This window comes from Halyomorpha halys, unplaced genomic scaffold, assembly GCF_000696795.3.
Source record: "Halyomorpha halys isolate HHAL.00 unplaced genomic scaffold, Hhal_1.1 Scaffold158.1, whole genome shotgun sequence".
Classification (NCBI taxonomy): domain Eukaryota; kingdom Metazoa; phylum Arthropoda; class Insecta; order Hemiptera; family Pentatomidae; genus Halyomorpha; species Halyomorpha halys.
In genome coordinates, this window is record NW_027107138.1 from 430,165 (window position 1) to 445,224 (window position 15,060).

Below are 15,060 nucleotides of genomic sequence, written 5' to 3' on the forward strand. Positions count from 1 at the left end.
GGAGGATTGCCAGGAATGGAAGAGGAACCAAGGTTAGAAACGAGTGGGTTTGGGTGGTTAGGGAGTTTATTATGGAAGGAATAATATCGGGTTCGGGCTAGAATATGGAGATTTAGCATTTAAATAATATATTGGAATAGTAGCAAATATGACCCTCAGTCAAGGCATCAACTTTTTTGTTTTATAATATTTAAGCTAAAGGTAAGGTGGTGGAAGGGTTTTCCTAGTCAGTACCCAGTTCTACCAGGAGAAATCTCTAATCACATTATCACTCCTTCTCAGAATAGGGGAACTGATAAGAACATTGTTGCACTTAAGATAATCGTAGTTCAAAGGGACAAAAATCCTATTCACTTTTCTGATGTTGTCATTAAAAAATTACTATGGGAGCTTGTCATGTAGATGATTTGTAAAAACTGTTGGACAGAAGAAAATTTAAAGTTTAAAATAAACTGAATAGGTTTTGTGCTTGAAGTGGTGTATGTTTTAAATTTTTCAAAAAACCTTTACTTTTTTTTTTTTTTTTACCTACAGAAGTAGGTATAATAACTTTTGATAGAAAACTACTTACATTTATTTTTTCAAACATTTACTTTTTCCTAGTAACACTAGCAAGAATTATAAGAAATTATTATGTATTTCTAAATTAAACGTTAATTATAATGAAAACGAATTCGAGAGATAATTTCTGAATCAATCAATAAATAATTCTTTTCTACTGATTTGGTTTGTTAATGTTTTTTAAAACTAAATTTTACCCAAAATAGGCATGTGCGAACTATATACCAAAATAGAACATTGAACTATCAGTTAATTGTTAACGGTAAACAATTACATTTGCTAACTAGCTGTTTGTATCTTTTTTTTTTACAACCAGTTGATGAATAATGCTGCATTTCATTGTTTTTGATCAGAATATGTTTAAAAGGTCACGTTATGCAATTACTTGTTTGTTGATTGAAATGTTGTTAATACCTACCAAAATTGTCACGACTATCCCACTAATAATTTGGATACTCAAGGTATACCACAACCTTTATATTTTAGTGTTGGAAATTGCTCTAGGGTTGGAAGCCTGTGACCTATCTACTTGAGGCTCAAGCTCAGGGCAGAAGGACAATTCATTCAATTATTTTGGCCATTTCTCATTGTAATGATCTATCTATAGTTGTATCTTTCTAACCTTCCTTATGCTATAGGTCTTACTTTCCCTATGCTATAGGTTGCTTCTCTATGCTAAAGCAAAATAATTATAGACGTTTCATCGTGAAATATAATTAAATTATCTAAAGGCTAAGGTGAGTTTTGGATCTGTGTTATTTTTTAAAAGCAATCTCAAAAGGTTTTCATAGTAACCTCTTCAAAAAGGATTATTTAAAACAGTTATTGGGTTCAAATCATTTCTTCTTAACAAGCTTAATGTGTGAAGTTGCGGAGGGGGCATAATTAAAAATGATAATTTACATGGTCACAACTAACAAATCTTTTTTTTTTTAATTTATGTATTGATATTTACACCTGTACATAAATACATCAAGTAAATTTGAGGAAATCATAATGGTATGGTACAAGCATGTAGATAAACTATCCATTGGTAGCAATCTAAAAACATTTTTACAATATAAGGTCTCGAGCCCATCTTCTTTTCATACGCCTCGGAGGATTGTCCGGAATAAAAGAGGAAGCAAGATGAACCTAGAAACTAATGGATTTGAGTGGTTAGGGAGTTTGTAATGGAAGGATTGATATCTGGTTCGGGCTAGATCGGTTACAAATGGAATATTAAGGTCTTTGTGGACGATTTTATTTGTGACAAAGTAGGGAGAATTTAGGATTTTACGAAGGATTTTGGATTGTAAGGATTGGATACGAGAGGAAGGTTTAGTGGACCCCCACAGCTCAACGCCGTATTTCCAGATAGGCCTTATAATTGTCATGTAAATCAGCCTTTTGTTATGAATTGGAGGTTTGGACCGTTTGTATAGTAAGTGCTGTAATAGTCGAAATGCGCGTGCAGTTTCCTGTCTTTTCAATCTTGTGTGAGGATTCCAGGTTAGTCGTTTGTCCATTTGTAGTCCAAGGTAGTGGATCTGTTCAACAGGGGTAAGGGCAACATTATTGTAGTATACTGTGGGTTGTTAGTAGATTTACGACGTAGGGTAAAGGTAATTTGATGGAATTTGTTGGAATTTATTTTAGTCCTTCAATTACGACACCATTCTTTGAGGGCTGTGATATGGGATTGAAGAGTTTGGGATGCAATTAAAGGGTTATTATTAACAGCGAGCACACATGTGTTATCGGCATACGTGGTGAGGATAGTGTTAGGATTGGATGGGATGTCTACTGTATAGATTGTGTAGAGGATTGGACCGAGGATACTACCATGAGGAACACTAACGGACTGAAAGAAGAGGGATGAATAGGAACCATTGTGGTTTACTTTAAATAATCTGTCAGTGAGAAAGGAACGAATAATGAGAAAGTAAGTAGGAGATAGGAATTTAGGAGTTTGTAAAGCATTCCCGGGTGCCAGACTCGATCCAAAGCCTGTTCTACATCGAAAAAGACTCCCACGCAGTACATTCCGCGCTCTAAAGAAGACGAGACAACGTCCACCACACGATGACATTGCTGGATAGTCGAATGAGAAGTTCGCAAATTGGTGATCTGGTATTATATGGTTGGAATCAAGGATGGAGTATGAGCGGTTTGAGTTGGTAACACTTTTGATGATTTTTCTTACATAATCATTTGTAATTTACAATCTAAAAATATCACAATTACTTATAATAAGAGGTACCTACCATTTTTTTTTAAATATCGTTAAAATCAAAACAACTCGTTAAAGGAATTCATATTAATCTGTGCGGCATGCAAATTATCATTTTTGATGAAATTTACCATATAATTTGATTTAATGGTATATTAATATATGTAGTAGTTAAATATTCATGAAATGGGATATCATTAGCTATTCTTTGTTGAAAATACTTCAGCACTGCCAGCCCAGCTCTTTGTTTTTAGCGATCAATTCCTTTTAGGATTAGAGATGGTATGCTTTCATCAGCGAGACCAATTCTTAGGTTTGTTAGCATCTCTCTTCCCTTGCCTTTTGATGGACTAGATAAAAATATATATGCTATCTCCATGTTATCTTAACTGGAGAGACGCCACCATGCTTTCCCACTTCGCTCTTTGTCAAGGCTATGGGAAAAATTTTGTTTTCCTCGCCATGCCCATCAAACCGCTCCAGACAGTCGTCTTCGATGTTCCGGTGGCCGCTTGGTATGGTCAGGATCTTGTAAGTAATTGATTTTTGTACACTTTCACAAATATCATACCTATAACTCACTGCAACAGTGATTTACGTGTTTTAAAGATATTATTTCTCATAACTATAACCGCAATTATTCAAGGGGAAAATCTGGTATTAAGAGTATTAAATGTTTTATTTTAATTTTTTTTGTTATAAATAGATTCGTTTTCCTGAAATTATAAACCATTTCTTTGGAATCGTACAAAATCAGTTTGTATCCACAAGGAGAACCGTGTCATTTTTTTTTTTTATTTTATTTTATGTCAAGTATGCAGAAAATAATTTCTGAAGTAGTTAATAATGCCTCTTAACCTTTTTCAAAATAATTCTACCAGAACTAAATATTAAAATGACCATAAGCCAAGAAAATTATTTTAAAAATGCATTTTTGTTGTTTCACAAATATTATGACAGTTTGGTAAGCACTAATGGTAAACATTAATGGTCCAAATTTCATGAAATTACACACCGTCACTTTGGAATTGAACAAAATCAGTTCAAATGTGGAGGAGCACTGTGTCATATTATATATTTTTTTTATTTGCCACTTTTGATTTTAAGACAAATATGCATAAAATAATTTCCGATGGTTTTAATATTGCCCATTTTTTAACCTTTTTCGAAACAATTCTTCCGCTAGTAAATATCAAAATGATCATAAACTAAGGAAATGGTTTGAATAAAATTCATTTTCCTTATTTCAACAAAACTATATTTATATTTTGAGAAAGAAGATGGCCTCGTGACCTTATATTGTAAACTGTTTTTAGAGTTCTACTACTGGGTAGTTTCTCTACATCCTGTATCATATCATTATGTCATTATGATTAAATTTACTGGTTGTATTTTTTTATACAGTTGTAAATATCAATAAATAAATAAAATAAAAAAAAAAAAATATTTTGAGAGCTTTGTTGGCAATACTTAACAATTGTGGTTGGCATTTCATAATATTACAAATCATCTCCTATGTATTGAACAAAAGCAGTTCTAATCTGGTCTCGAAGAACAATGTATCGTATTTTTTTTTCCAGTTGTGGTTTTATGACAAATATGCAGAAAATAATTAACCTTTTTCAAAACCACTGGTGAATATCAAAATCATATTTAGCCAAGATAAAGATTCACTAACTATGTACCTCTCTTATTTTACCAATATTAATTTATATTTCGAAAGTTTTGTAATGAGAAATATTCATGAATCCTCTTCTTACATTTTTCTTATTAACTCCTCTATGCGTCATAGTTCCATGTTCAGTTTTATTTTTTATAACATATCAAAATGTTTCATCATTTTAAAATCATTAATAAACCTAACAATAATTTTTAATTGTCATTGCTACAATACTAAAGACATTATATGTTTGAATTCATATTCTTTGAAACTAAAAACAAGGAAAAAACCAAACGTTTATGGTATGCTATATATCATTTAACCTAATTGGTCAAACTTTATTTCGGGAATTTCCCGTGTTTAAAATTTGGGAATTCCGTAACTATAGTGAGATGTGATAATGTGGTATTTAGGACTCAGTATTAGTTATTTTAATAGTGGTATAAATAGATAAATGATGGGAAGGATTTGTTATGGGGATATTTGCTATATTATCATTGCCAGACGTTTTCGAAAATTTATATCGTAAGACAGCTTTCTTAATCTTCATTTGTAATGAAGAATGAAGAACATTTGATGGAGGAGAATGCTCTGCTAACTTTCCTATCCTTTCTCTACGGATGTTGAGCTTAATTTGAGAAAAGTCGGGAAAATTTTAATTATTATAAATATTTCATTTAAAAACCGATGGAATCTATAAAAATTAAAAACATAAATTTTGTTGGCTGGTATAACTGTCAGCCCTGTATATAGTAAAATAGAGATTAAGAAGAAAAAAAGAAAGGTTATCAAGTTCAAAAAGGAAATTGGAATATTGTCTGTTTACAGCGCTGCTTGTCCTCAACTCATCATTAATATTTTATGAAATATGGTGAATAAACATCCAAAGCCGTATTAAAATACCAAGTACAGGCAACTTTTGATTACGTTTTTTAGTAATGTATAATAATACCGAACATCTAGCATGTTAATTTCATTCAATGAGAAATATAGGATGCTTTTTATTTACTAAGACTTATTTTTATAAACAATATTCTAATTACCATCGGCAAGAACATTTATTTACATTGAGTTTCCCTCATTAAGAAGACCAACTCAAGGCCAATCCCATTGGACAAAACTTCCTTTCACTATCTAACTAAGAAATCAATATCCGTAGGCAAAATAATAGTTATTGATGAACAATGATTCTGTCCGAAGGGTAACTATTAATAATAATATCAGTGATTTGTAATATTTGAAAATTAATTATGAATGGTTAATGTCAAGATACTGTTATCTAACCAGTAACAGATAAAATAATTGCATAGATCTGCAAAATTTTTTTTATAGTAGACAAAGCTTTTTTAAAATGCATACAAAAATAGAGCGAAGCTAAGAGATTCATAGTTTGTATTTATCTATTTCTAATTACTACTTACAATGAGAGATGTTTAATTATTTCAACAAAATTAAAGGTACTGTAGAGGAATTAATTTCGAAATTTCGCATTTAAGCCCTGACAGACTATTTGGATGAGAATAATACCTTGCTAATATCTTTGACCAATTAATTATATTTTGATGTAACGAACTTTATTAAAATCGTTAGAGCTAAAGAAAACGGCAACAAAAAACGTGATTTAGCGAAAAAGTTGCAGTATCATCCTAATCTACATGCTTACCTTAATATCTTAAGATAATTCCCGTTTCGTAAAACTACTCGTTTTTGAGCTAGGCTGGTCACATACACACAAACCATTTTGCGAAACTAGAGTTGGTTAGTTGGACTCAGATGACATTAAAACGTGTATATGTTTGAAATTAGGATTCTAATTTTTTCATGATCGTAATACTTCTCCAATCCTACAGTATGATGATTGAATAAAATCAATGAACTTGATAAAAAAAAAAAATTATGCTATAAGACATGTGCGTTGTTTTTTTCTGATCTTGAAAATATTTTTGATACTTGACCTTCTGAATAGTAACTTTAAGGAAAAAATTCACTATTTGTAAAAAAACGAAACTAATATCCAAACTTGGACATTTCTTCCAGCTCTGTTGCACATAATATGTTGAGGATACGAATAAAATCAGTGTGGAAATCTGATAACATTAAACTGATGTCTTCAAAGCAGAATTTAAGTGTACTCAAACTAGGTGGTGGCTTTCGGAAAGCTCATAAAATGCATGTAGATTTTATTTTATTTTTTTAATGAAATGTCACAAATTTTTACTAAATGTTTTCATAAAAAATAATATTAAATAAAATTGTTTGCCATCCGCAATTATTAAAGAATATTAATCAGTATTTTTAGTTCTGTGTTTATGTTTTTATCTTAATTTTGTTTATCACAGTTATGTAATTTGTTTTTTGTTTATTCATCTTTCAGAACCATTTTCCGACGATTTCTAAAGAAAGTACTATTATAATTGCTTCTATTAGTTGCGGTGTTTTAAGGGTTATAAAAATCCTCAATTTTCCACTGAAGGATCCGATTGTTGTTTTCATCCCAATCATATTCTTAGTCAGCTTTCTTCTAACCCATACTAAAATGTTTATAATTAAATTATTCCATTATAACTTACATGTGCGTTATAAATCATGACAAAATACATCTCATTAACTTTTTTTTAAAGTAATAAGCTGATTTTTGAAACTAAATTATAACAAATTTTATGCAGTTTGGATCTGTTTTAGTTTTGGTTCCAGTTGGAATCGATTCATTTTTAACTATGAATTGGGTAAACATCAATGTTTAAGATGATTATTAGTATTGAAAATATATAAATTTAAATTAGTTCTTGATCAAAAAGAGGTTTGTTTAACTACCTGCTTACAAAAAGGTTTACATATAAAACTTGGTTCTCTAAGTTGTTGTAATAACTTATTGGGTCGGAGGGGGGCAAAATTGAAATTTCCCAACTTCCCCGCGGTCTAGAGATTTTCACTAATTTTTTATTTTTTCCCTAATATGATTGGAAAATTGACCTCTCAATAGCGTTTATATGCAATGTATAGTGTAATAACATCTTTTAGTAATTTTTAACCATAATCTATAGTTTTTAAACTTTTCGGTTTATAAATTATATCGATAGGATAGCGAAACCCACAATCCCCCGCAATTACTTCCCTGCCTGCAACATCTCCTTCATAAATCCACTTCCATCAGGAGTGAACACAGGTACCGACCTGTGATCTCAGAGGGATACCTGCATGGAATCTCTAATTACCCCATGCTCCATTAATGGTGAGCACGAGATCGGACTTCAAAGCTGACATATTAGGAAGTGAATGCATCAATGTATGAAATAATTTTCTGTTTGATAGCTCCATTTCCTCGAAATAGTTTTTATTTAAATAAGTTTCCCTCTTGTTTTTCAATCCGTTATAATTTCCAGTGTTAATTATTTATCATTTTTCCTTCTTCTTGTCAAAAATATTTTCCAGGGTTGAACAGTAATTAATAAAAATATTAACTATTTAAACCCGTAGAATACTCAGGTTATCACTGTAGTGATCTTTCACATATAACACCATTAGGAAGGCAGATAAAGAATAAAACAAATGTTTTAAGTGGTCCTACATTTTAATATAAAATTCAAGCTAAGCTCCCCGAAATAAATAAATTAATATCTGCATAATTCAGATATTTGACCTTAGTTCACTTATGCTCCAGCCGTTTGGAATTCGAAATGTTTAACCGCTCATAGAAAACTGGAATAAATTCAAAATTTATTAATAAAAAATTCCCCCCCCCTCTCCTCAACACAAAGATAACCACATGCTCCAAGATTTAATAATAATTAAATAAACAACTTAATGATACCAAGAATTATTATTATTATATATTTCAACTATTATACTTGTTTATAAATCATAATCGTTAGTAGTTATGAGTTAAAGATACGCGCTGATATTTATTAAGAATTAAAATATAACTGCTAACATTTAGTAGTATCTAACTGCTGAGAAGTAGCTGTATTAAATGATATATTTATGTATTCTAGATAACTAACAGAGTTAGTGCTCGTCAGATGTGGGGAGACTTTGATCATTGAAATAATGTATTTTATAATTTTTTATTTATTTTTTTCTTATGGGTGATTATTAAATTCCATTTTTTACATCTTCAACATGTTGAATGGCAATCATTCCCCATCTTCTGAACAACAACACTACTCATTGAAAAATTAAAAAGTATCGCAATTATACGTAATGACAATTTAGTTTAAATGATATATAATGTATTAACTTGCAATTAAAAAAAATTATATTTAATTAATTTAAAATTAATAGCATAGATCAGGGTCTCCATTTTTGACAGTACTAGTTCAGTTACATAAAAAACAAATAAAATTAAAGAATTGAACTTAATGGATAGTTATTGGCATATTCTCCTGTTCCAATTACCTATTTGAACCGTTTGTTCAATCAAAAATTCAATTATTTAAGTTCAATAATTTACTTTGTTTTATAAACTAGACCAGTAAAGTCAAGGCCCTGATAGTTCCCAATAATTTTAAATTAACAAATTTGGCTGATCTCAAATCATAATAAGATGGAAGTTTTTATTTTAAAATTATAATTTATACATTGATTCAATCAAATTGTGCTGTAGAGGTGCAATATTTGTAGATTTTTGAATTTGCAGTGATGTTCTGAATACGAGGAATGATCGCCTCGAAACGTTAACAAGCTGAAGACGTTGATACGAAAATAGAGGTTGATCTTTGACTACAGATCAATGAAAATATACAACATCCAATCTTATTAAAAAAAAATTACCAAACATTGGTTTTATAGATTATCTGGGAACATGAAAAATATACAATTTAAAAGAGTAATAATTTAAATTATTTTTCATTCGGAACAACAGGTTATTTGCTAACAATAAAACAATATTTTGGATTTCTCAGAATTTGATATATTTTCGTGAGATTCTAAAAGAAAAAACGGTAAATAGATTTTCTGATATTTCACTTCAGGTTGGTTAATTTTAACGAAAAAGTTGCTGGACGCTTTCCAGGCATACACATCGCCTAGGTATTTAACTTCTTATTTGAGTATGGCTGTTCACACACACTCGTTTTGCGAGACTTGTTTATTTGCATTTTAAATACCTAAAGTTGTGAATTCTCGTCGAAAACTCAAATACGAAATTTTTCAGGATCATAACTTTCTCTATTATATTTTCCACTTAACGGTATGTGAAAGTAAATTTTTTTTTGTTACAATATTCTTAGTTTAAAATATTTATTATGTTATAATAATATTTTTTAGTTACTTTATTATTTATGTTATACCCATAGTACAAAGCAAAAACTATTCCGTTCAACCAAGCATCAGGAGTTGGCCCTTCAGAAATTTCTTTCGGTGATAAATAGGAATGGTAAAACTGAAAAGATTTATGTCCTTTTAACCGGAATAAATATTTGCCTATTAGCTACCTCAGGGCCATATTTCTAAGCTCGCTACATCGCCCTGTACGAGATGATTTTTCTTCAGAACTTTTTAACGTTTGAAGGCGCCCATAGAAGTCGATCCTGCTGTAACATATTTTAAGAAATCTCTTTTCCTTCTCAACATATTTTAATAGATTCCTTGCTTGTATATTACTATTTTTATTACATTGTTTTGCAAAGGCCTGCATGCCGGCTTATAACGTATCTAAATAGGGCTAAAGGATACAATAGGATCCTAGTATAAGATGCTATTTTTTTTTCCGGATTATCTCTCTAGGAAGTCTGGTGAGTCAATTTTTTATAATTTTTTGAGTTATAATTATTAAAAAAGCTATTTTTTTTTTTTACGAGATTGAATTTAAGATTTTATATAAATTGTGAGTTGTAAATACAAACCAACTTCATTATTAGACGTTATCACTTTGTTCAACAGTTAGGCCAGTAGTAACACTTGTTCATTTTGTTTTTCAATTCAAAAGGTTATTTTTAAAATTACTTCAAGACATCAACCACTTCAGGGTCATTATTGCTTTAATTTCCGAAATTTTCATTAGAGTTTATATCCTTAATATCGGAAATTTTTATTAGTCCTTATTGCATTAAAGTGTATCGAAAAAATAGGTACTTGTGGTAAAATTTTATGGAAAAGTTTTTGAGTGTTTCAAAAATTCGAAAAGTTTATTTACTGTCTGTTTGTTATTCTGCAAAATTGAATGAAGGTCTGGTGGTAATTCATACAAAGATTTGATGGAGTCGTATGCTTGGTTAAGATGTGTTTTACGGTGTCAATATTTGATGCTGTCAATATTAGCAATTGTGAGCGAAATAAATGGTTCTTTTCATTTTAAGTTAATTTTCATAGCCCCGAAATCCGAGGGTAAAATCTTGATAACATGATGTGTTTGTAAGAATCATTTTTTTTTCTATCCTTTTACTAATCATCAAAGTTTTGTTCACATTTTATAACGTATTCCATTGACGTTTTAGAGTACACCCTGACTTCAGGATATCTGGAACCCAATCTGGGATATCCCGACCTGATCTTGAAATACAACATTTTTTGAAAAAGAATATTCATAATTATATTGTACATGAAATATTTGTATCTTATAATACATATAAATGGAAGTCAATATTCCCTAATAAAAAAAAAATGAGTGTCTCTTATTCAGCATCATAAAAAAAAAAAAAAATAAATAAAATAAATTATTTCAATAATTTTCTTCATCCTTTGACCATCACGAATACCATTTGTTATCTACAATACATAAATATACCATTAATATAGCAACAACTCGGTAGTTAATATCACTGCAAATCGTTAACTCATAACTTTTTATGACTATGATTTATTACAATTATGACTATTAACAAAGAGTTGAAATATATAATAATAATTCTTGATATCACTAAGTTCATTCTTTAATTATCATCATGTCTTGGAACATGAGCACCATGGTGGTTATTTTTGAATATGAGTAATTGTTTGTCATTATCTTTATAAATTTTGAATTTATAACGCCTGAGGTATGAATTACTGAGGTCAAATATCTGATTAATACAGATAATAATAAATTTTTTTCGGGTACTTAGTTTGGATTTTTTATTAAAATACGGGAATACTTAGAAAAAATATGAAATTTTTATTTTTCTCAATTTTTATATATCGAATTTAAGATGATAATTTTTAACAATTAATACTTTCTTTACGGTGAATCATCTTACCGTTACAGACATTGAAGGTATCGTGACGTGGGTCTGGTACACTGCTCTAAACGTAAGGTCAAGGAACTTCCAGGTGAGAGGTTTCTAATAAAAGATATGACTGCATCGCAGAGCCATTTCCCTTCCTAACATTAAATCAGTGCATCGGGTGCTGGCAACATCACTGCCCTCGCGTCGGTATATATTTCTCTTTGATTGCACCATACTTACACCTCATTTACTTCCTCACCCTTTCCTCCTTTTAATTTTACCATGTTTTCTTTATTTGAAACTCACATTTGGCCCCCCTCTAACAGCATTAAATCGAACTTTTAATGTAGGTTTAAAAAAAACAGACATTAGGCTTTTCAATGGGTCTATTAAGGTAACGAATTTGATTTGGTTTTTCCTGAAAATAACCAAATGTTGACGTTGATCTACTTTACCCCAAGCTACTTCATGTTTTAATAATTTTTTGTAAATTTAATATAGCTTAATAGAATTAGTAATATTATTAATATTCTTATTCTTGGGTAAGAGACGAATCGATTGGTTGGTACTTCGACTTTTGAGAAAGTGGAATTCTTCAACTGCGTTTTGTCTAGAACTAGAATTTTTAAAATACATGATTAGTTATTACGATTAATTTTACAGAATGTACTAGCATATTTACGAATTTCGCCATCTAACGTCGTTTCATATAATCTCTATTGTTCTAAAGTAGCCTGACATAAATCCCATAAATACAACTTTTTTGTATGTACATTCTTTTCTTTCTTCATTACTTCATCTAAAAGGATATAAAATTTGTGTAGTATCAACCTTTACATGCCCTTTTACATTTGAATAATTCACAACTACATTAACATACTGTATATTGCTAAAAATTATTATATTTACTGAGAAAAGTCAATTATTTGTACTTTTTTATGTAATTACATTAATACATAACTGCTTAAAAACAATGAGGCTAATATTTGTTAAATATTAAATTACGAAAAATGAGCATATAATTTAGTACTTACATGACTAATGACGGATAGATGCTTCATATCTTGAGAAGCAAAAGTTAACTTATCATTTAATTTGAGAAAAAAATTATTACATATAAAATACATTTTACTGTTTCATATTGTTAGACAAATTTTTCTGTTATTTTTGTTTCATTTAATTGTTAGAACCGTTTCACCACCAAGCAAAACGCAGTTTTATTTTTTCCAAATTATGGAGAAGTTGGTCAGGGTTGCGGTCAAAAGAGAGACAGAAATAGTTGACAACTATTTATTTTCCGACATTTCACCCCGCCTTTGTAGAGCTTCACCAGGGCAAAAAAGATACAAAAAACAACTACAAATATTTATGAATGGAATATGCTCCGGGTGCGGTAAAAAAAAAAACTCAAATAGTAGATAATTATACTATTAAAAATATTTAGGCGTATTAGGATAAAATACAAAAGGTAAAAAAGGTATCGTTAAAATTACATAAATATTAGTGAAAAGAAAAGTAATATACTAATGAAATAATAGAATAAATAAAATAGTGTGAATATAAAATACAAAATGATAAGAATATAAAACATTATGCACATTTTCATTTATTATTTAATTATTCAATTATAAGTCATATTAGATTAAGGATGAAAAGAAGTCATATTTCATTCTCAACCTAATAGTTTGTGTAATGTTTTATATTTAGACTATTTTATTTCTTCTCTTCCTTCATTTGTATATTATTTTGTTTTCACTTATATTTATGTAATTTTAACCCTTCCTTGACAATGGAGTTATTATACACATACACTAACTTTTAAATTCATATAATTCACAATTAAATTAACATTATGTTGATAAAAATCATTATATGAATTGAGAAAAGCCAATTATTTGTACTTTTTTTATGTAATTACACTAATGCATAACTCTGCCTAAAACTAATGACACTAATATTATTATATATAGCAAATTACTGAATTACTTTTACTTTAAGATACATTTATGGTGTCTCAAACTTCAAATCCTTACTAATAATACCCATAGCACTGACATGTTATTGAAAATAATACACAATTGTCATAATACATTGTCACTAATGCCCTTTTTATGTAGCATATAATCTCCCATTCATTCATTTTTCACTGATATCAAAAAGAACATGTTCTTGGGCTAGTTCCGGTTCCGGCGATAATTTATCTTTTTTTTGCTGCGAATTTGCCACTTCGCAACAATAAAAAGATACGTGGAAGGTTGCATACAACACAAACACATATTGTCTAATCCAAGCAAGTAGCCGCAGTTACCAATTGACAATAGAGTATTATTAGGCTGTTCATCATTCGTAACAGGTTTTCAATTATTCATGAAGAAGTGACTCCACAAATTACGTATATTTTTTATACTCCCGATACAGTAGCGAAGGTTTTATCATCGAAAATTGTATATATACTGAATAATTTGTATATTGTATTCTTTTATTAATTGTAAATTATCAACTTCATTAGTAATTGCTTCTGCAAAGTGGTCTACGGTACTAAGTCAAGCTAGGGTATGAATGTAGGAAACCATTGCATACTGAGTTGAAAAACATTTTGAAAACCGACTTATTTTTATCAAATTTTACTCATATCTCCTATAAAATTTTCGAGAACTGGCATCTGCTTGGGTTCTTGGATACGTTTTTCTCATTCACTGTTTCTTATTTTGGTTTAATGAAAAATATGAGGAATAACTGGATTACTTTTACTTTAAGTTACATTTATGTTACTTCAAACTTCAAATCCTTTCTAATAATCCATAGCACTGACGTATTACCGAAAATAATACAAAGTTGTCATAATACATTGTTACTAATGCCCTTCTTATGTAGCACATAAATTCCCATTCATTTATTCTTCACTGATATTCAAAAGAATATGTTCTTGGGCTAGTTCCGTTTCCGGCGATGTTACTGAAAATAATTAACTAAAAATAAGAAATAATCTTCTCAGGTTCTTTAGAGATTCCTATAAACATTAAAATGTTCCCCTTCCCCTCCCTCCCAACTAATGCTACGATACGAAATATTATAAATTACTTTGCCTCTGACCGTATCCAATTCGAGAATTTACTCCGATGAGGAAGTTGGTTTCTCCCTTGAAAAAAAATAATTGAGGAAGATGAGAGGCATTGTGGGATTTAGCAAGGTCTTGTGTAACAATGATTGTTAACAGCATGTAATCTCCAACTATCTCAAGGCCTCGTCTAGCCAACATAAAACATTTTTAGTACCATTTAGTAGTTATTTCATGTTCATTAATTTGATTTATAAAACCTCTACAGTGATGTTTAAAAATTAAAGTTATTCAAAAAATGACTTATAATAGAGAACTTACTCTCATGAATATCCAACTTACGTCTTTACCAACAATTTCCTTAGACACTTGAAATTTTAGTGACGATATTATATATTAGTTCAACCAGCTAACATAGCACGAATAA

The 15,060-nt window shown here is 29.8% G+C and overlaps 1 protein-coding gene and 1 long non-coding RNA gene across 3 annotated transcripts in view; one reads left to right on the top strand and one right to left on the bottom strand.

Annotated features, from left to right (window-relative positions):
- Positions 1 to 15,060, bottom strand: part of LOC106678757 (uncharacterized) — a 107,092-nt gene that overhangs the window by 25,574 nt on the left and 66,458 nt on the right. The window lies entirely within an intron of this gene.
- Positions 1 to 15,060, top strand: part of stac (C2 and C2B_Munc13-like domain-containing protein staccato) — a 149,083-nt gene that overhangs the window by 7,638 nt on the left and 126,385 nt on the right. The window contains exon 1 of one of the 2 annotated variants that reach the window (XM_014417497.3): positions 3,219 to 3,304. The exons of the other annotated variant lie outside the window; for it this stretch is intronic. Coding sequence (XP_014272983.1) covers positions 3,270 to 3,304 — 35 coding nt within the window. The 5' untranslated portion in view covers positions 3,219 to 3,269. Of the gene's footprint in view, positions 1 to 3,218; positions 3,305 to 15,060 lie in introns of those variants that run through there. 2 annotated transcript variants of the gene reach the window in all.